The sequence below is a fragment of the Carcharhinus amblyrhynchos genome, chromosome 8, assembly GCF_965287045.1.
Source record: "Carcharhinus amblyrhynchos chromosome 8, sCarAmb.v2.hapA, whole genome shotgun sequence".
NCBI lineage: Eukaryota > Metazoa > Chordata > Chondrichthyes > Carcharhiniformes > Carcharhinidae > Carcharhinus > Carcharhinus amblyrhynchos.
The window spans coordinates 85,636,936-85,660,066 of record NC_137331.1 but is presented as its reverse complement, the minus strand read 5'-3'; the positions used below and the strand labels follow the sequence as shown (position 1 = coordinate 85,660,066).

The following is a 23,131-nucleotide window of genomic DNA, read 5'->3' as shown; positions in this document are numbered from 1 at the left end:
AAAAATTTGCAGGGCAATGGGGCAGTGGAACTACTTGAGTTGCTCTTGCAGTGTGCTGGTACAGACATGATGGTTGAATGGCCACCACCTGTGTTGAAACTACTCTGATTCTATAGAGATGGCAATGTACACAAATCATTGGAGGTGGTAGGATAAGTTGGAAAAGTTATCAGCTTCACATATAGAGGCATAGAGTACAGAAACAAGGAAGTTTAGTTAGGCTGCAGTTGGAGTATTATCGCCATTTCTAGGCATCAAACTTTAAGAAGATGCCAAGGCCTTAGAGCGAGCAGTGAAGATTTATTATAATGGTGTCAAGGACGAAAGACTTGAGCGACGTGGTGAGACTAAAAAAAAAGTGGGGTGTTTTTCATGATTAAGAGAAGAAATGCTAGAGCTGTCCAAAATAATGAAGAGTTTTGATAGAGTAAATAAAGATAAACTGTTTCCGGTGGCTGAAAGGAACCAGAGGGCACAGATTTAAGATAATTAGCAAAAGAACTAGAGGCGACATGAAAAAATTACTCAATGCATTATGATTTTGATTGCTGTGCTGGAACAGGTGGAGCAGATTCCAGAACAATTTTCAAAACCAAATTGGGTAAAAAATTGAGGGGAAACATGCAGGGCTATGGGTAAAGAGCAGAAGATTCTGACTAATTGGATAGATGGTTCAAATAGTTGGTGTGGGTTGAATGAACTCTTCTGCTGTGTTGTTGACTCAGATTCTACAAGATGAATCTTGACTTTCTCTATATTTGTCACAGTTTAAAGATTACATGTAAAGTTATAGATGAGCACCTGGCTCAATGCAAGAAAAGCTCATATGATTTTTATGAACTTTTGTGGCACATTTCCTTTATTTGCTCTGACTCTTAAGGGCAAGTTTTTACCAGCTGGTTTTGGGGAGAGCTGGGGATGCTCTGTGGTGAATGTGAATTTTGAAAAGTGTGCCAGGTCAGCAACCTGATGCGTTCCTGTCTATGGGCAGTTTTGTCAGAGGCAAGTGAGCAATTGAAGGGCTCATTCCCTTAGTGTCAGGGAGATTAACAGGGTAAATCCACAGGATTATGTGGCTAGGGCCTCGGTGGGATTGTTGTCAGGGCAGGATCAATGGGCCAAATGGTCTGTTTCTCATTTGTAGGGATGCTATGGTCCTATGATTTGGGACCAAGTTGGGGATTCTGCCAGGATGTTGATGATTATACTGGCAGTGGATGGGGCCAGTACTGCCTGACAGATCCTTGGAGACAGGAGGCAGCCTCCAGGCAGCGTGCCGAGTGCTCCCAAATCCTCCTTTTATTTATGGCTGACCCCCTGAGCCGCTTTTACCACAGATCGCAGGCTATGCTGTGGAGGAGATCCATCTCTACAGTGTTTGCCTGACAGCTGTGGCCATTTATAATTTTAAAATCTTCCAACATCTTCAGAGGGCACACCTAACTATCCTAAGGTGTCCTTGTGTTCTCTTCTTGCAACAGTAGAACCCACCGATATTGGTGGGACTGCTGACAGGACAATGCTGCAGGCCATCCCACTGCCCAGCCAAGTGCATGTCACATCCACTGTTGTAAATTGGACAGGGCTCCCAGGTAAGGCCTCCTAAATGGTTGCCACCCAGTAAGGTTGTACAGGCGTCTTGATTATCAACCGATTATCACCAGAAGGGCGAGGACCTGCTTTTGGTCATGACCTCTGAAAATCTGTTAGTGGTTAAGTTCTGTCCCAAGAGCCTCATAATCCATTCATAATCCAAGTCATTAAATTTACTCCATTTACTTCTACTGAAATTTTTGTTACATCATGGGAAACTTTCTTGGATGTCTAAATGATGTTGCAGTTGAAAAATGTTTTCCCTTACAAGGACATGAAGGAAGAAACAAGTTTAATGTTTGAGAAATGGAAAGTTTTTTGTGACCTTTTGGAGACATTTTAAGGAGGGAAGGAAAGGTTTTAACCATGGCCTGATTTTGTTTTATTTACAGTGGATGGAAGTTCGGTTCAACACTCTGGCAAAATGCCCACACTGCAAAAGAATGTAAGTTCAAATTATTTTATGGCAGATCGTTATTTTTTTCCTGTATACTTTGCATTTAAGGGTTCAGGGTCTTTTCAAAAACAGTTTTGTAAGAATGTGAACAATTTTATTGTTTACTGATGAAGGCTATTCACTCACTTTATGTATGAAAGATATACTTCTACGTAATGGGATTTGGCCATTAAGATTGCCAAATGTGCCAAAACGACACTTCTGCCTCTTTGGAATAAGAACATAAATAGGAGCAGGAGTAGGCCATCTAGCCCTTCGAGCCTGCCCCACCATTCAGTAAGATCATGGCTGATCTGAAGTGGATCAGTTCCACTTTCCCGCTTTCTCCCCATAACCCTTAATCCCCCTGTCTATCAGAAACCTATCTACCCGTGACTTAAATATATTTAGCGAGGTAGCCTCCACCACTTCAACAGGCAGAGAATTCCAGAGATTCGCCACCCCTTGAGTGAAGAAGTTCCTCCTCAACTCTGATCTAAACTGCCCTCCCCCCTTGAGGCTGTGTCCTCTAGTCCTGTTATCCTTTCTAAGCAGGAAGAATCTCTCTACCTCTACCCTGTCTATCCCCTTCATTATCTTATACGTCTCTATAAGATCCCCCTCATCCTTTGAAACTCCAACAAGTACAGACCCAGTCTATTTAGTGTCTCTTCATAGGCCAACCCCCTCATCACCAGTATCAGCTGAGTGAACCTCCAAGGCCAATATATCCTTCCGCAAGTGAGGCAACCAAAACTGCACACAGTACTCCAGCTGCGGCCTCACCAGTACCCTGTATAGTTGCAGCAAGACCTCCTTACTTTTATATTCTATCCCCCTCGCCATAAAGGCCAACATTCCATTCGCCGCCTTGATCACCTGCTGCACCTGCAGACTGGGTTTTTGCGACTTGTGCACAAGGACCCCCAGGTCCCTCTGCACCGTAGCATGTTGCAGCTTTTTGCCTTTTAAATAATAATCCCTCCTACTATTATTTCTGCCAAAGTGGATAACCTCTCACTTGCTAACATTAAACTCCATCTGCCAGGTCCTCGCCCACTCGCTCAGCCTATCCAGATCTCTCTGCAGACTTTCAATGAGACAGGAGGCTAGTCAATATTTTGTTAACATTATTTCACACTTCTGAGCTTTGATGGTTTTGAATAATGATTTTTCAAAAGAAAAAATATGATACTTTCATTGTGCATTGCAAAGCTTATTGTGTGGTAAATGAAATGCTGTTAACGGGGTTTGCAAGGTGACAGGGTATCACCGAAACTTCAGAATGCAGGACACTCAAAGCCATTTGAAGTCAAGATAATGGTTGGAATCGAGTCTTCACAGGTAATCATGTATTTACAGGTACAGCATCTTTGTAGAAACTTGATGTCTGTCAATATGCCTGATCGTCTTGGAAATCCTCCCTAATTTGTGCATTCTGACCATTATGTTGCAATTGTCTTTGCCCATATATGCCATGTTTCTGAACCCAACTCTCCACTCACCTGATGAAGGAGCAGCACTCCAAAACCATATGATTACAATTAATCCTGTTGGGCTTTAACCTGGTATTGTGAGACTTCTTACCGTGCCCACCCCAGTCCAATACCGGCATCTTCACATGGCTACCATCAACACTGCAAACTGCTGGCAAAGTATACAGGGGGTGGACTGTGTGGTAGATCCTAAATGAATATTTCTCATTTGTACTTACTGTTGAGAAAGGCATGGATGTTAGGGAACTTGGGGAAATAAATAGTAATATCTTGAGAGTATATGTTACAGAGGAGGTAGTGCTGGAAGTCTTCAAGTTCATCAAGGTAGATAAATCCTGGGACCTGATGAAATGTATCCCAAAACGTTGTAGGAGGCTAGGGAGGAAATCACAGGTTCCCTAGTGGAGAGATTTGAATCATCGACAGCCACAGGTGAGGCGCCTGAAGATTGGAGGGTGGCAAATGTTGTACCTGTGCTTAAAAAGAGCAGGGAAAAGCCTGGGAACTACAGGCCGGTGAGCATCACATCTGTCGTGAGGTAGGTATCCTGAGATAGGATCTACAGGAATGTAGAGAGGCAAGGACTAATTAGGGACAGTCACTATGGCTTTGAGTGGAAAATCAGGTCTCTCAAATTTGAGTTTTTTGAAGGGGTAACCAAGAAGCTAGATGAGGGCAGTGCAGTCAACGTTGTCTGCATGGACTTTAGCAAGGCCTTTGATAGGGTGCCACATGGTAGGTTGTTGTATAAGGTTAAATCTCTCAGGATTCATGGTGATGTGGCCAATTGGGTACACAATTGGCTTGATGACAGAAGTCATAGTGTGGCTGTAGAGGGTTGTTTTTCAAACTGGAGGGCTGTGACCAACAGTGTGCCTCAGGGATCAGTGCTCCCTAGCCTCCCATAACGTCTTGGGATACACTTCGTCAGGTCCCAGGATTTATCCACTGTTATTTGTCATTTATATTAATGATTTGGATGAGAATTTAGGAGGCATGCTTAGTTAAGTTCGCAGACGGCACCAAGATTGGCGTAGTGGAAAGTGAAGAAGATTATCTAGGATTGCAACGGGATCTTATCAATTGGGCCAGTGGGCTGATCAATGGCAGATGGCGTTAAATTTAGATAAATGTGAGGTGATGCATTTTGGTATTTGTTTTTTACTGGGGCAGGACTTCTCAGTTAATGGTGGGGCATTGGGGAAAGTTACAGAACAAAGGTTCATAGCTCTTTGAAAACGAAGTCACAGCTGGCAGGTGGGGAAGAAGGCATTTGGCCTGCTTAGTTTCATTGGTCAGAATATTGGATATAGGAGTTGGGATGTCTTGTTGCAGTTGTAGAAGACATTGGTAAGGCCACACTTGGAATACTGTGTATAGTTTTGGTCTATTTTAGAAAGGATATTCCTAAACTAGAAAGAGTGCAAAGATTTAGTAGGATGCTACTGGGACTTGATGGATTCAATTATAAGGAGAGGCTGTATAGAGTGGGACTTCTTTCCCTGGAGCATAGGCAGAGGGGTGATCTTACCGAGGTCTATAAAATAATGAGGGACATAGATAAGGTAGAGACAGTCGATATCTTTTCCCAAAGATAGGGAAGTCTAAAACTAGAGAGCGTAGGATTAAGGTGAGAGGGGAGAGATAGAAAAATGTCCAGAGGGGCAGTTTTTCCAGATAGAGGCTGATGAGTGTCCAGAGCGAGCTGTCAGTGGTAGTAGTAGAGGGGGTACAGTTTTGTCTTTTAAAAAAGCAGTTAGACAGTTACATGGGTAAGATTAGTGTAGAGGGATATGGGCCAAACGTGGGCTATTGGGATTAGCTTAATTGTAAAAACTGGACAGCATGGACAAGTTGGGCCAAAGGGCCTGTTTTCCTGCTGTAATCCTCTATGACTCTGAATGAAGCTCCCTGCCTCCTCTCCTACTAACCACCATGGGATCAGCCCTACATGGTCCTGTTTTGGAGGGCACCCTGTCTAACTGACTGTCTTCCAAGCGTGGAATCTGTCAGTATCAAAAGCACACATCGTGGAATTAATACAGTATGAGGAAAAAAAACCTCAGGGTTTCCTGTCCAAAACTGTACATCCCCACCCTTCTCATCTATCCAGATCTCACTTAAGGAGTGACTTTTTTGATACCACATTCTGAACGTTCCCATGTGGCACAGTTCCATGTTTGACAATACTTTGTAGTTTCCTGTTATTGACATTACAGTGAAACTCTACAAACTAACAACTTAGAAAGAAGTTCTTTCTCCTGGGATTGGACCCTTACACAGTTCTGTCACTGATATAAAGGTCACTATGGATGCTGGGTAAAAAGATAATGATTACAGAAAAAAACAGTAACTGCCACTTTGGTGGAGGAAGGATTTGGGAATTGGGGATCAGGTGTGGGTTAGAGGAAAGAAAAACTGCATGATCAGGTGTTGGGGAGAGCACAGAAACTGCATGATGGTGTGAGTCAAATTGTGTGAGGTGCTTGAGTTACGGAGGGAGGAGGACTGAACTGGAGCCTCAGATGAAGAGAATGGTTTTTCCCTTTTTGGATTTGTCCCTGTATTTTTTTTGGCTGTTGTTGGGTTTTTCCCTCTTGGCCTGTCCAAAGAGGCCTCCTGGTCCATGAAACTTGTCTCTCAATATAGTTTGAAACCACAAAAATTTTCAACCACAAGAGACCCGATTTTTATGGGGTAATTCCAGCAACATTTGGAGAAGTCATATGGTCAGGATATCACATGTTCAATCCTGGGGGAAGCCTTCCACTGGAATTGGCAGCCCTACCTATCAGCAATACTAATGTGCTGTTTAAAAAACCCCTGCCAGTGCAAGAACACCTTAAGCGTTAACCAGCTGCAGCAAAGGGAGGGTGAGTTCCTGGACAGAAACCTACAGGATTTTAATTCCATCCTCCTCACCCCTGAGCAATTTGGTTGAAATCTATTAGCCACTGGAGCCCTACAGCCAGCTTGCCACGTGAAGGGTGAAAACAGAACCGAGCATCAAGATGTTCCTCCCTCAATGCAAAAGGGCCAGGCGGGGTGGTAATGAACTAGGAAATCCAACCGCAGAAAATGTACTGAAATCACACTCTCCGGAAGGGCTCCTGAATTTGTCAATTTCAGGTGAGGTTGGATTAAAAAAAAATGGGTTTACTTCCCCCAGAGAGTGAAAGGGGTCTGGAATTCTATCTGATGAATGGCAGAGGCAGAAACCTTCATGCATTTAAAAAGTATTTGGGTATGCTCCTGAAAATGCCCCAACCTACAAGTCTACAGACAAAGCTGGAAAGTGTAATTAAGCTGAAACTTTAAACTTTCTATTCAGACGTTACTGTAGCTCCCATGTGAGTAATGAAGGAGCACAGAGAAAATTGCTGTTGAACCTTGGCCTGGATTGCTGTCTTAACATAGAGCACTACAGCACAAACAGGCCCTTCGGCCCACAAGTTGCGCCGATCATATCCATACCTACCAGGCCATAGAACTATCTGTAACTCCCAATCCCATTAAATCCCATGTATTCATCCAGAAGTCTTTTAAAAGACCTCAGCGAGTTCGCCTCCATCACCACTGATAGCCTCTGAGAATCCACCCTATCTATTCCCCTCAACATTTTATAAACCTCTATCAGGTCGTCTCTCAACCTCCGTCTCTCCAGGGAGAAGAGACCTAGCTCCCTCAACCTATCTTCATAAGGCATGCCTCCCAATCCAGGCAACACCCTTGTAAATCTCCTCTGCACCCTCTCAATAGCTTCCACGTCCTTCCTGTAGTGAGGTGACCAGAACTGCGCACAGTACTCTGTCAAGGGTCTTATAAAGTTGCAGCATTACCTCCCCACTCCTAAACTCAATCCCTCAATTAATGAAGGCCAGTACACCACATGCCTTCTTGACCACATCCTTCACCTGCGAGGCCAGTTTGAATCCTGTGGACCTGGACCCGGACCCCAAGGTCCTTCTGCTCCTCAACACTGCTAATATGCCTACCCTTGATATTGCACTCCTTCATCCCATTGGTCCTGCCAAAATGGACCACTACATATTTATCCGCGTTGAAGTCTATCTGCCACTTCTCCGCCCAGCGTTGCATCCTATCTATGTCACGCTGTAACTTCTGACATCCCTCCAGACTATCCACAACACCACCAACCTTCCTGTCATTGGCGAACTTACTAACCCATCCCTCCACTTCCTCATCCAGGTAATTTATGGAAATGACAAACAGCAAGGGTCCTAGAACAGATCCCTGGGGCACTCCACTGGTGACCGACCTCCATGCGGAAAAAGACCCATCCACAACCACACTCTGCCTTCTGCAGGCAAGCCAGTTCTGGATCCACAAGGCCAAAGCCCCTTGGATCCCATGCCCTCTCACCTTCTTGAAGTCTTGCATAGGGGACCTTATCTTGGCAGCCTTGCTGAAGTCCATGTAAACCACATCCACCGCTCTTCCTTCGTCAATGTGTTCAGTTACATTTTCAAAGAACTCAACTAGGCTCGTAAGGCACGACCTACCCTTGACAAAGCCGTGCTGACTATTTTTGATCATTCTAAACTTCTCTAAATGCTCATAAATCCTGTCCCTCAGACTCCTCTCCATCAACTTACCAACCACTGAGGTCAGACTCACTGGTCGGTAATTTCCCGGGCTATCCCTGTTCCCTTTCTTGAAAATAGGAACCACATCTGCAATCCTCCAGAACCTCTCCTGTCACCATCAATGACGCAAAGATCATTGTCAGGGGCTCTACAATCACTTCCCTCACCTCTCACAGTAACCTGGGGTACATCCCATCCGGTCCCAGCGACTTATCTATCTTGATAGTTCCAACACATCCTGTTTGTTAACGTCCACATACTCAATCTTTTCAGTCCACCGCAAACCTGCAGTACAACCTCCCAGCACACTTTCCACCGTGAATACCGAGGCAAAGTACTCGTAAAGCACCTCTGCCATTTCTTCCGGTTCCACACAGACTTTCCCCCTTCATCTTTTATAGGTCCTATACCTTCACTTCTCATCCTCTTACGCTCTACGTATTTGTAGAATGGCTTGGGATTCTCCTTAATCTTACCCGCCAAGGCCTTCTCATGACCCCTTCTGGCTCTCCTAATTTCCCTTTTTAAGCTCCTTTCAACAAGCCTTATACTCCTCTAGATCCTTAACATCTCTTAGCTCTCTGAACCTTTTGTACACCTTTCTTTTCTTCCTGACTAGGTTCATCACAACCTTCGTACACCACGGTTCCCACGACTCATCGGAACGTTGTGCAGAGCACCAGACAAACATTCCTTGAAAATCCGCCATCTTCCTTCAGTACTTTTCCCCAAGAACACCACCTTCCAGTTTACTCGTCCAAATTTCTGCCTGATGTCTTCATATTTCCCCTTACTCCAGATAAGCATCTTCCTAGCCTGCCTGATCCTATCTCTTTCCAATGATATCGTGAAGGAGATAGAATTAGGATCTCTATCGCTGAGATGCTCTCCCACCGAGAGATCTGACACCTGTCCTGGTTCATTAGCCAGCACCAGGTCAAGTACAGCCTCTCCTTTCATAGGCTTATCCACATGTTGTGTCAGGAAACCCTCCTGAACACACCTGACAAACTCCTCCCCATCCAAACCCCTTACCCTAGGGATATTCCAGTCGGTGTTTGGGAAGTTAAAGTCTTCCATCACGACAATTATGTTATTACTACATCTCTCTAGGACCTGTTTCCCTATCTGCACCTCAACTTCCCTGTCACTATTGGGCGGCCTATAGAAAACACCCAGCAAAGTTATCGACTCTTTGCTGTTCCTAACTTCCACCCACAGAGACTCCGTAGACAATCCCTCCACAGCATCCTCCTTCTCTGCAGCCATGACACTGTCCCTGACCAACAGTGCCACTCTGCCACCTCTTTTGCCTTCCTCCCTATCCTTCCTGAAACATCTGAATCCTGGCACCTGAAGTACCCAGTCCTGTCCCTGAGACATCCAAGTCTCCGTTATGGTCATCACATCACATTCCCAAGCAGCAATCCATGCCCTAAACTCATCCACTTTATCCGCTACACTCTTGGCGTTAAAATAAACACACCTCAGACCCTCTGGGCGCTTCCCTTATCCATCACCCATCTAACCTCCCTCTCATAGTGTCTACAGTCCTTCTCTACTTGGGAGCTAACCTCCTCGCTCTCAGTCACCTCAACTCGATTCCCTCCCCCCCCAACCTTTCTAGTTTAAAGTCCCTTCTTCTATGATGTTGTAGGAGAGCCTTAACACACTCAAACAAAGCACCAAGCCACCTGCTTGTCAATGGCTGACTCCTCCTCTGCAGTATTTAAACTTTTAAACCTATCTGATTTCCTGGAGTAACCAAAATGATTTCTTTCCTCTGGTCTGCCCCATTCAACATACGCAGCTCTCGTTTCAAAAAAAAATCTCAAAGCTCCATTAACCAGCTCTTGTAATGACTTCCTCAGCCACCACAATTGGTCTTAATCAAGGATCAGGCCAGTTGCCCTAGTAAACATGGCGAGCACCACAGCCAGTATCTGGAAACTGACCTGCTGACAGTATCAGTATTTTTGTGTCCTTTTGGTCTCTGTTCCTGCCATTTTCAGATCCTAGAAATTGAGCCCTTTATGATGTCCAGAGTGCTAAAAGGGAGCAGATACAATTAAAATGTGGTAAAGTTTGTGCTCAACTGAAACTAAATTTGCGTGACTAAGTTGTTGCCGAGTATCATCACAGATGATTGTTGATGGCAATCAGTAGGTTTTCTCATCTCATCTCTCCAGCCACCACTTGCTCTGCTTCACTCGTGCTCTATAAGTCCTCACTTCCTTCAAACATAACATTAGAAATGGCACAAGGAGTAAACCGCGTAGCCTGACGAGTCTGCTTCACCATTCTGTCAGATAATGGATTTTTTTCTGCCCCAACTACACTTCCCTGCACACCTTGATTCCCTGAGAGATCAAAAAATCTATTTATCCCAGACTTGATTATAATTGATGACGGAATATCCACAACTCTCAAGGAGAAAATTCAAAAGATTCACAAGCCTTCAGCCCAGTCCTATTTGTTTAATGCATTATCCTGAGGCTGTGAGACCAGATAACCAAGCCAGGGGTAACAACCGCCGAGTGGAACCGATCAACCCCTTTCACAATTTTATATGTTTACATGAGATCATTCCTCATTCGTCTAAATTTCTGAGAATATAAGTCCAATTTACTCAATCTCTGATAATCGTCTCCATGTAGGAAACAATCCAGTGAACCTTCACTCTATCAGTTCCAAGGAAAATACATCCTTCCTTAAACATGAAACCCAAAACTGCACTGTTTGAGGTGTAGTCTCACCAAAGCCCAACACAATTGTAGCAAAATTTCCTTGTTGTAGTTCAATCTCTTTACAATAAAGTCCAACAGGTCTTCTATCTTAATTGGTTTCTGTATCTGCATACTAAATTGTGTTCCATGTATGAATAGGTTCAGAGAGACTTTTACAAGCTTCATGCGTTTTTAAAAAAAAATGTTGTTTCCCTATTCTTATTGCCAAAGTGAATGACCTGACTTCCTGGCATCATACCCTATCTGGCATCTTGCTGCCTACTACTGTACTGTGTGTGTCATGCTGAAAAGGGAGACATGTTGTCAAAGCTTTTTGACTTGCACTCATCAGGACAAATGCAAGAATGGCAAATTTTAAAGAGCATAATTTATACATGAGAGAAGGATACTGATTGGTTAACAAGTCATTGATCGGCCAAGCTGTTGGGTTGGAGAAAGCCATGAGAAAACTATACTGTAAGCAACCCTTCAGTGTTCTAAATATATGTTTCAATGCTAGATGATTGGCCTTGTCAGCAATCTTGCAACTAAGGCCCCAGCTATTTGTTCACTTTGCAAGCTGGATGCAGGAATGGAGTAAGTCAAAGCTATCCGGTGGAACATTTTCTATGCTGATCAGATCATTGGCCATTGTGTATTTTCTAAACTGCAACTGGGCCAGGGACCTCATTTTTGGACTAGAAAAGTGCCTTGTTAACTTTAAATTAGCCGACAAAGGCAAAGTATCTGAAAAGTTTGAACAACAGGTTGAGCAAGGCATGTCACTCAACTATAATGCAGTGGCTGCACAACTGGTACTTTTCACTAATAAGATGCTGCCGTCAATCCAAAAAGATGTCCTGCCATTACAAAATTGAGCCAATTTGTTTACTAATTTCAGTGCCAATGCATTGCCAGGTAGATAGGCTGTACACCCCAATGATTAAATAAACAGTATGTTTCTTTGGTTGTTAGTAGCAGGCAGATCAGTCTGTACTCAGCCAGCCCATGCTTGCAAAACTCAAAAAAAAAGTCTGCTGTTAGATATGTTTTTTTTCAATTGGGCAACATTTGTTGAACAACCCTGAGTGTGTCAGCAACCTACGTTAACAACCAGTTTAAGATAATCAGTAGGGCTTGTAATATGGTTCATTTACCCTTGCAAGAAGTGAGATACATTCATACACAGCGATCGTTCTCCGAAAACAAAAGGAATATGTTCAACCTTGTGCCGCCTTTGAATTACTGGGGAACTTGATGAGCCTATAGATCTCCATTGCTTTTTCCACGGCAGTGCATTGACAATTCAGAATGGACTTGCTAACCAATCTGTCCCCTTTTCACCTGCATTATAAATTGTTCTGATCATTAATCTTGCAGTCCCAGTTCCTAATCTCCTGCTTCCCTGCACTCAGATCAAGCACTTTCCAAAAAGAGAAATTGAGTGACTATCTTCTCTGGATTGATTGTGTGCCATTTGCCAATTGCTCATAAGAATGGATGTGATCATGGCGTACGTTACTTGACTACCGATGTAGTGTGATAGTGCCAGAAAAGATGAAGAGATTACCACCCCCTCTTTTAAATGGTGACAGTCGAAGAAAGAAATCATTAAATGTGACTTGGGGATTTTGTATTATGGCAAAATGGTGCTGCTAATATTAATGGGAGATTCACCAACTAGATGTGTGATTTTTGTAAAAGGAATCCTTATGTATTAAAATTGTTTTTCTTTACTTCTTTGCCACAATGTCACAGTAACCTACTGCTGGGATAACAGATGCAACATAAGCATCTCTATTTTGGTTTCTTTTTAGATCGTCTGTTGGCAGTGCATTGCCTCGAAGGCGTTGCTGTGCATATGTTACTGTTGGAATGATATGTGTTTTCATTGGAGTTGGTTTAACTGTAAGTAGAACTTAATCGTATTGTAGACATAAAAGCAGTATTGATTCTGAAAACACTTGTGTTTTGGCTGCATTTTGCAATGGTGGAGCAGTGGCACTTGCCATTGACTTCAATCTGTGGCCTGGTCATTTCCCCGATGCCAGTTCAGGGGAAATCCAGGTGATTAATAGCGGTGATTTCATTGGTAAGCAGCCTATCATATTGAATTATTTTCATATTGAAACAGGAAGTAAAACCCAAAGATTCACTTCCGTTTTAATTTTTAACTTTTACGGGTAGTAAATGAGTGGGACATAAACATGAAACTAAAGTCGAACTTGAAAAAGTTACAAAGCAGTTTGATATTTTAAAATACGTATTTTTCATCATCGTGGAGCAGTTTGACATTCAACAAATACAAATTTACTCTTTCAGGGCCAGCAAGGGTGTTGAACAGTAATTATGAACTAAGTGTGCAGTTAAAACCTACTTACAAGGGGTATTACAGCAAGACTGACCCTTTGGTTGTGGAGACATGTTTTGATGCATGAATGGCCACAGGTCAATTGTTTTTTTTAGAAGAAATCTGATTTTCTTCTGCTTCTGATCCCGTGCTATTTTCCTCGGGCCTTGTTTGCGGGTCATGGATGCCTAGTGTGCAAAACGAACTCCTGTCCCCACTGAGATTGGGTTCCCCATTTTCAATGGGGCGGGACAAAAATCACATTTCCTCATTTTCACCTGGCGGTGCCAGGTTTTGTAAGATCACTAAAAGCATGCCAAGCTTAAGCATTTATGAAGAAAGGCTCCTGCTGAGGAGTCCGGAACATTTTGAAAGGCAAGTATAAAATCTTTGAACATCCTCAAACGACAGTCAGCTGCTGTCCTGTAATATAGAAATGTTTTTGATGCAGTGATTCATGCAAATGTAAGTTGGCCCCTACATTGACCAGTGTTTTGTAATCATTCACATGCATTTCAGTACTTTTCCAAGTACCATGCTAAAAATGTAAAAAAAAACTCTGCTGCAGGCATGTGTTTGTGCTCTGATTTAACTGGACTGGCAGATTTGGCTTTTTATAAAACCCTGCTTGTAAAAGTAGAAAAGTGGTCTGCATCTGCTCTTCCACCAGTGATTTCCAGGCACACTGCTTTGAAATGGAAATGGATATCTGTTCTGTTAAGAGTTATGACACCGTTATGAAATCTTGGCTAGATTTCAGAAACTTCTACTCAGCCGGTGGCCATATTGTTGCAAGAACTATTGAATATTTTACAAGCATTATTATGCAGAAAGCAACACAGTGTGCCTTTGGTGTGGTTCCTTACTTGTTTTACACAGCTAATAGGCCCTTTCAAAACTTTTCTTTGGCTTGGGTTTTTTGATCCAGTATCAGTGATAGTGAGTTTGAACTTGGGTTTTCTAAATTGTTAGCAGTTTAATGTTTTCCCAATAATTTTTAAATAATTCCCATTGTTATTGCATGACTCTTGAAAACCATACATAGTGTACACTGGAAGAGTAGCCATGCAGGTTACTTGAGGATCATGGGGAATGTTGTGTAGCAGTGGAACATGTGAGAGGAATGGGGTGACATGGAGGCTTGATTTTGGGGCAGCACTCCCACTAAGCACATATGGCCATGCAGCATTTCAAAGTGCTACTCACATGCGAATGGTTAAATGAGGTTTACTGTCACTCTAATCCATGAGCAAAGAACTGATGGATTCCCCAAGAACGTGAAATAAACAGTAGAGAGCCAAGCTGGACAAGAATAGTTGAGTAGAATCAACAGCTGAAATTTACTCATCAGTTCCTGAAGCCCAAAGTTTCTTCTGCATTTGTTTTTCCTGCATCCTGCTTCCCTCCCAGTTGTCTGCGCTGTTGCTTGTTACCCTACTGCCCACTGCCTCCCTCCGTGACCCTTTCATTTGGTGATCCTTCTGCTTGCCACTTCATGCTCACTGCTTTCCTCCCCAACCTTCCTACATTGAGCCACTCTCATTTTCTCACAGGGCAGGTGACAGGGTAACCTGGCAGGCTGGGAGTGGTCCTTAATAGAAACAGATATTGTTGGAAAAACTTGACTTGAATTATTCTACGAATTCAATTTCTGTCAAATGACTAAAATACAAGCTACAATATAAAAATTAGCAAGTGTCTCTAGTGTTTGGTGGTATAGTGGCTATAGTATTGAACTTAAAATCTCAAGACAAAGTTCAAATGCAAACATAATTTGCAATTCAATGAAGCACATTATTAGTTTATATTGGTGCTTCTAATATCTCACTCACAACTGCATCTACCAAAGTGACTATACTTATTATTTGTTTTTAACTTGGAACATGTCCCAAGTGATAAGCAAACATTTTTTGTTGTTAATTAAGGTAACCATTGAGTTTAAACTAGATGACTTTAATAAGCTTACACACAGCCTCGAGTGTATTTGGTTCGTTAGTCCCATATGTACTCTGATAATGCACCTCCAGCATAATCCATTATTTAGTTGCAGTGACTTGCTTGTGTAAACACTGAAAATCAATGCTAAATCATTGGCAGTGAAAAAAATAATGAACGTTGAAATTTCACTAGTTGCAACTAAATGCCCTATGACCCCATTATGTTTCATATAATCAACCAGATGACACAATGCTCCAGCATCATTCTACCTTTTGACAGGATACATACCCTCCTTTTTAAGAGGACAACTTTTGTCTCCCTCCAAGACTGTTCCAGGAAACCACTACAGTCTGGAATACAAATTTCTTCTAATCTTAATCGTTATTTATGTTCCACTTATAAACATTATTTAATTTGAACATCAAACTGAATGACACATCTATGTGGCCTACACCTTTCAGAATTTTGAACGCTTGAATCACCTTTCTCTTTTTTCTCTTGATCCAGTGTAAGCACATTGGCGGCAGTGTTAATAATTGTAATGCCTTGTATTAACGGGGCATCAATGACTTCAAAATAGAATCATTATATCCCTTTACCTTTGCAGTTGACTATATTTTAAAACAAACTTAATACAGGCACCCAGAATTGTTTAATTTGGTAAGCCACTTTAAAGATGAAAATCAGGTTTTACTAAGTGAAGGGAGACAATCTCTCAGGATTACCTAGAGCATACAGCAAAGGAACAGGCCATTTGGCCCAGCAATCTATGCTGGTGTTCAAGTTCCATTAGAGCTCCCTCCTATCTATATTCATCTAAAATCTACCATTGTAATCCACTATTCTCTTCACTGTCACAAGCTTGACGAGGTTCCTCTTCGGTCCATCCATATTATTCATTTCAACCACTCTCCGAGCGCAAGCAAGAACTTTCTTCTGAATTCTCCATTGCACGTTTTGGTAAATTGATGTCTTCTAATTGTGCTGTTCCCCAGAAATGGGAAGATTCTTGCCGCTGTATTAAAACCTTCCATAATTTTATGGATCTCTATTAGGTCACCCCAGCCTGTTCTTCATTTCCTAATTATGTATATCTACACATTGTGGTTTTGATCATTAATGCTATGTAAACAGTAATGCTCTCAGCATCGATCCCGTTTCCCATTCCCCTCCTCTGCCACTCCACTCTTTATTCCCACCATTCTGTCATTCTTTGACCTCATTTATTAATCTATTCTAAAGCATCTTACCAAAGGTCTTCTGAGATTCAAATACGTTACATCTTTATCATTACCTGCTCCCTCTGTTGTCACCTCAAAACATTTAAAAAGGCTGGCCAAGCAAGATTTTCCCTTTTGAAATATAGGAGCAGAATTAGGAGCAGAAGCAGTCCTTTGGCTCTTCAAACATGTTCCTCTTCTGGCTGATCTGATTATGGCATCATTTCACTTTTCTACCAGCCCCCTTGACTCCCTATTTGATCAATGACCAATCTGTCACTGCTTTCTGGGGAAGAATATTCCACAAACTGACGACTCTGAAATAAAAAATATTATCCTCATTTACAACTTCAGTGGAAGACCCCTTATTTTTAAACTGTTCCCAGTTTTAGCCTTTCTCACAAGGGTAAACATCCTTTCAGTATCTACACTGTCATGGGCACGCGCAGGATCTTATGTCAGTAAGATCCCCCCTCAGTCTTTGAAACTCCAGTGGATTCAGGCCCAACCTGTTTAACCTTCCTTCATAATATAACCTCTTCATCACAGGAATCTATTGAGTGAACTTTCTCTGAAGTGCTTCTAACGCAATCGCATTTGTAAGAAAAAAAAACTGTACACCATGCTCCAAATGTGGTTTTTGTAATGCAGGGTATAATTGTAGCAAAACCTCCTAACTTTCATATTCCATTCACCTTGCAATAAATGCCAGAATCCCATTTGCCTTCCTAATCATTGCTACGCCTCATCTAACTCTTTTTGAATCATGTGCCAGGGCACCCAGATCCTTCTGTATCAGAGAGTTTGGCGATCCCTTTGCATTTCAATAATGTACTGCTTTTCTGTTCTTACCACCAAAGTGGAAGAGTTCTTATTTTCCCACATTATACCCCATTGTCTATTATCTATCTGTCTATTAACCTGTTCAAATCCCTTTGTACACCTTATGGGTGGGATTTTCCCACCGCACTTGCCCCAAGTCTGGAAAATCCTATCCAAGATTATTGGACCATTGCATGGTCTGTGTCCTGCCCGCTACGATTCCCATGGTGTGGGACTGGAAAATTCCACCCCTTGTCTTTGCAATTGGCTTTCCTACCTGTCTTTGTGTTATCTGTAAATTTAGCAACCATATATTTGGTCCTTTCATTCAGATCATTTTGAGGTCCCAGCACTTCACTGGTTATAGCTTATCAGCCCAAAAATGACCTATTCATCTGTACTCTTTGCTTCCGCTTAGCTAATCATCTATCCATGAGCTCTTATTTTGTGTAGTAACCTTTGATGTGACACTTTATCAAACAGATTTTGTAAATCCAAATACCCAACATCTGAAGGTTCCCCTTTGCCCTGTTACTTGTGACTTCCACAAAGAACTCTAATAATATTAAAATAATCAAACATGATTCCCCTTTCACACAATCAAGTTGACACTGCCTGATAGCATGGTGCTGAGAAAATTTTTAATGCAAAAACCTCCTTAATAGATTCTAGTATTTCCCCTCTCAAATGTTAGACTAACTGACCTGTAGTTACCTGGTTTCTGTCTTTTTCCTCTTTCAATTGAGGAGTTACATTTGCTATTTTCTGATCTGATAAATCTTTTTCAGAATCTAGGAAAATTTGAAAAATTACAATTGGTGTCTATAGTACTCACTTCTTTAAGATCCTTGGATGAAGTCCATCTGCTCCTAGTGACTTGTCAACCTTTGTTCTAATTGTTTTCTCAGTACCCATGAGTACATAGTGTCCACATTCATCATTATTTTTCCTTCCTGGATGATTTATTCTCCTTCAGTAGGAAACTCATTATTTTGCCTGCAACCAAAAATAAGTTGTCAGGTCTGTAATATCCTAGGCATGATCTGTCCCTCTTCATAAAGAAAGGAATTTTGCTATCCACCAGTCTACTGGGACTGCACCTTTATAGAATTTTTTATTCTATAAGTACATAAAAAGAAAGGAACAGGCAGAAACCATTTAGCCCTTTTGAGCTTACTCTGCCATTCAATCATGGCTGATCTACTTCAACATCATTTTCTTGCACTATCTCCATATCCCTTGATGATTTTGATGCATAGAAATCTGTTAAATATATATAGTATTGCCTCTGCTGTAATTCCCCTTGATACTTTTAAATGCATAGAAGCAATCCATCCAGACTAGGGATTTTATTCTGAGTTTGATTTGTTTATTCAATATATCCCCTTTTGTTTTAAATGCTTTCACATCATTGCAAATCTTGTTATTTAAAGTCATGTCTATATCCTATCTGGTAAAGAAGAAAATGATGATTTAACATTTCTGTGAACTCTGTCATTACCTGTGGTATTATTCTTTCTACCTCTTAATACAGTAGCTGTCAAACTTTTTTTCAGGTGACCCACTTTAACCAAATGGTTCACTTATGCCAATTGTAGATACACGTCACACTGCCTTGTGAACATAATGTGTACTGAAGAGACAAAATGTATATCAGTTACCCAGTGAAAAATGATCAGGGAGTCTTTGCAAACTCAATATAGGTGGCCTAATCTTTTACATCCTGTGGCCCACCCGAGGGTCATGGTCCCCAAACTATTGTCTTAATAGCTCGGTTCACATCAGAGCTTTCCCTTTTTAGTGAGGTGCCTGGAAAAAAAGAACTATGAAATTAAATAATCAATAAACAGACGAGTTTTTTACCTTTTGAAAATATTTCTCTCCTAATCTCTTTAGATTCTCTTATCAGGTACTCCTCTGATACCTGTGTATTTAATGAATGTCCCTTTCCTAAGCTAGGCATCTTTGTTGCAATCTCTGAACCTGGTTTTCATTGTATTAATATCCTTCTCTCAAATTATCTTAAAACACATTATAACGTGGTCACTGTTGTCTAAGTGTTAGCCTAGCTTTAATTTTTCAGCTGCTGTAGTTTATTGTCCAATACTAGATCCAATAATGAATCTTCCCTTATTGGGCTCTTTTATATATTGGGTTAGAAAGGAATGCTGTACATTTTATAGAAACTCTTTTCCTTTTATCCACTTCACTTAATTTTTCTGCCAATTAATATTTAGGGTAGTTTAAATCCCCTTAGACATTCAATGTTTTTTTTACTCAATTTCCAAATATGTCTGCATATTTCATGCTTCACCTCCCTTATACTATAGATGTCTGTAGATTTCATCTTTTAGTGTGATTGATCTTTTATTATTTTTATCTGTATCCTTGTTGCTTCTATTTTTGTCTTACTAATGGCAGCATTACTTTGTCTACTGCCATTGTTATGCCTAATAAGTGCAGCTACTCCACCCCCTTGTTTTCCCCCTATATCTTTTCTAAATATGTTACACCTTATAATGTTTAATTCCCAGTCATGATTTTTAGATGTGTCTCCATAATCCCCATTATATCAGCTCACCTTTGTAGCTCCCCAGTTTTATAGGGAAACCGTATTGCTGTATAGATGTTGTAACTAATTATAATAGGAATTCCTCTCACTTCATGTTTAGTCATCTGTTTAGAAAATTGTTTAAAGTTTATATATTATTTATTAATCACAAGTAATACTTACACTAACACTGCAATGAAGTTACTGTGAAATTCCTCTAGTTGCCACACTTCGGCACCTGTTCGAGTCAATGCACCTGACCAGCATGTCTTTCAGACTGTGGGAGAAAACTGGACCACCTGGAGGAAACTCGCACAGACACGGGGAGAATATGCAAACTCCACACAGATATGACCCAAACCAGGAATCAAACCCGGGTTCCTGGCACTGTGAAGCAGCAGTGCTAACCACTGTGCCACCCTGCCACCATCTTTATTCCCTTTTCATCAATGTCCTCCTTTACTTTATTCTTGCCTGTGTTTCCATTCCCTTTTTGTTTATATTTGGGCTGCTTATATTTATCAATCTCTTCTCCTAGGTTACTAAATTAAAGATTTTACCATCTTCCTGTTTACCCTTTCCTTGAGGACATGTTAACATCACTACACAGTTTGAGGTAGTTGGACTTTTTAGCCTGGAAATTGGGTTGTAACAATATTTTTCATGTGTTGTTGATATGGGAGGGAATATGAGGTAGTTCATGCTTCCTGTGAATAAATTGAGGCCCAAGGCTTTTTGGATATTGAATCTGGCCTTACTTTATGCCCCTGGTGAAGAGTGTGTCAGTAAAGAGGACTCAAGTTTGGGCATCTTTTAGTGTTGTAAAAGATATCTAGATTCTGGAACTGGGGTTGGCATGGGGTATGGGCTGGAGCAGGGTGCAAATTAGGATCAGCAGTCTGGTCAAGTGAGTGTGATGGATTGGAATTGGAAGTTTTGGAAGGGGACAGTGTCAGGGTTTAAGAGTGGCTTATGATTCTGCTGGATCCATCTTCAATTAAGTTTCTTCATTACAAGCAGTTTCTAGGACCAATTTTGCTGAGTAACTGTACAAAGGACCTAGTGTCAAGCACAAGTAAAATGATGCCCCATATTTTCCCTTCTCCAATATTGCAATTAGTATATTTGCAGTTGGAATGTGCACATGTTTCTTACCTGCCGTATTGATGGCGACTCAGTACTCCATGCAACATACTTTGTACGTAATTTCCTATATGGGGAAGGTTGTTAGCAGTGATCATTTTACCTTTGGTACGCTGTCACATGCATTACATCATGACTATTTCATTTTCTTGCTTTTGTCACTAGGATTAAAAAAAAAATTTCTTTTGGTTGAAAGGAGTCTGACCAAACAATCTTTTATGTAGACAAACCTTTGCATTGATACATATTTTCCTGTCAGCTGTGTGCCCTTGTTTATAACAGATAGCTCTTTAAAAGTTAAACTCAGGGATAGTTCCTTGTTGGAGTTGCTTACTCGAGGGCGTATTGAAAACAAGGTTTCTGTATTGGATTAATTGCTGACCAATGGAGAGGTACTGCTGTCTGATTCCCTTATTGTAGTGTCCATTGATACATCTTGGGAAAAAAAAAGTTCAATCCTTAAAAATCACCAGATTTGGAACATCAGTAAGTTGGAGGTAATTTGAATTTCTGATAGTAAATGGAAGTCAATGGAAAAGAAAATGGATGGGTAATGGAAGGCCATAGTGTTACCATCAATTTCCTCTTAAGCTTGACTTTCGTTATTACTTCTGACTTTAATTTTTAATTTCTGTTCCCTGAAATTTGCATGTCTCACGTTAGATGTCTGGATCGTTCTTGTCAAAAGAACATAAGAATTAAGATTAGGAGTAAGCAAGTCTGTTCCTTTTGTACTCTTGGAAATTTTGGTTACAGTACAGGCCCTTCAGCCCTCAGTGTTGTGCTGAGTTATGCCCAATCCCAAGATCAAGCTGTCCCACTCCCTATAATTCTGGTGTGCTCCATGTGCCTATCCAGTAACCGCTTGAAAGTTCCTAAAGTGTCCAACTCCACTATCACAGCAGGGAGTCTGTTCCACACCCCAACTACTCCCCAAGTGAAGAATCTATCTCGGACATCCCTCCTATATCTCCACCATGAACCTTATAGTTATGCCCCCTACTAACAGCTACATCCACCTGAGGAAATAGTCTTTGCACGTCCATCTATTAATCCCTCTCATCAGCTTCAAGTCTGTTTTCCAAAAAGAAATTGCAAATTTCCTAAAAGGGTTCCTTATACTCAAGCTCATTATCTCTGCACTGTACTGCCTCAAGAGCAATAATATTTTTCCTATAATCAAATGACTAAACTTTTACACTGCACTGTTGAACAAGGATCTGAATGCCTTCTATAGCAACATTACATACTTGTTTTGTTAGTGTTTTATCCTTCTGCAATTGAAACCATTATGTATTTGCTTTCCTGTTAAACAGTGAAAAACTCTACAGATGTTTCATTTCCCTTTTTGATGTCCTTCATTATTAAGGAGACATCAAAACAGTGAGATTATGTTGCAGCTGTGTAAGGTGCTGATGAGGCCACACCTGGAGTACTGTATCATTTTAGTCTCCTTACTTGAGAAAGGATATACTGGCACTGGAGGGGGTGCAGAGGAGATTCATTAGGTTGATTCTGGAATTGAGAGGGTTGGCATATAAGGAGAAACAGAGTAGACTGGGGCTATACTCATTGGAATTCAGAAGAATGAGGGGAGATCTTATAGAAACATATAAGATTTTGAAGGGAATAGATAAGATAGAAGCAGGGATGTTGTTACTACTGGCAGGTGAAACTAGAACTAGGGGGCATAGCCTCAAAATAAGGGGAAGCAGATTTAGGTCTGAGTTGAGGAGGAACTTCTTCACACAAAGGGTTGTGAATCTGTGGAATTCCCTGCCCAGTGAAGCATTCAAGACTATCTCATTGAATGTTTTTAAGGCAAGGATAGATAAATTTTTGAACATTTAAAAGAATTAAGGGTTATGGTGAGCGGATGGGTAAGTGGAGCTGAGTCCATGAAAAGATCAGCCATGATTTTATTGAATAGTGGAACAGGCTCGAGGGGCCAGATGACGTATTCCTGTTCCTAATTATGTTCTTAAAACATTAAACATTTGTTCACATTTTGCACCAGTATTATTTTTGTTACTTGATGTGCAGTTGGTGGGTCTGTCTGTATGTTCCTGAGATAAGTAAAGTTGTAGTCTGGTTTGGATGCTTAGGAATGGTAAGCTGGTTGTCCATGTTTGGTTTTTCCTGTGTGCTGATAATTTTGCAGCACTGAATTAACCTGGTCTTTTTTAAGAGGATGTACATCTCAAGCAGTTTGTTGAAAATTGTGCAACATAGTGTGTCTAGACTTTCAA

General features: G+C 41.3%; 1 protein-coding gene across 1 annotated transcript in view; it reads left to right on the top strand.

Annotated features, from left to right (window-relative positions):
* The window catches only part of pip4p2 (phosphatidylinositol-4,5-bisphosphate 4-phosphatase 2), a 75,057-nt gene that overhangs the window by 50,547 nt on the left and 1,379 nt on the right, over positions 1-23,131 (top strand). The window contains exons 5-6 of the mRNA XM_080194392.1: positions 1,986-2,038; positions 12,676-12,766. Of these exons, the coding sequence (XP_080050518.1) occupies positions 1,986-2,038; positions 12,676-12,766 (144 nt within the window). The remainder of the gene's footprint in view (positions 1-1,985; positions 2,039-12,675; positions 12,767-23,131) is intronic.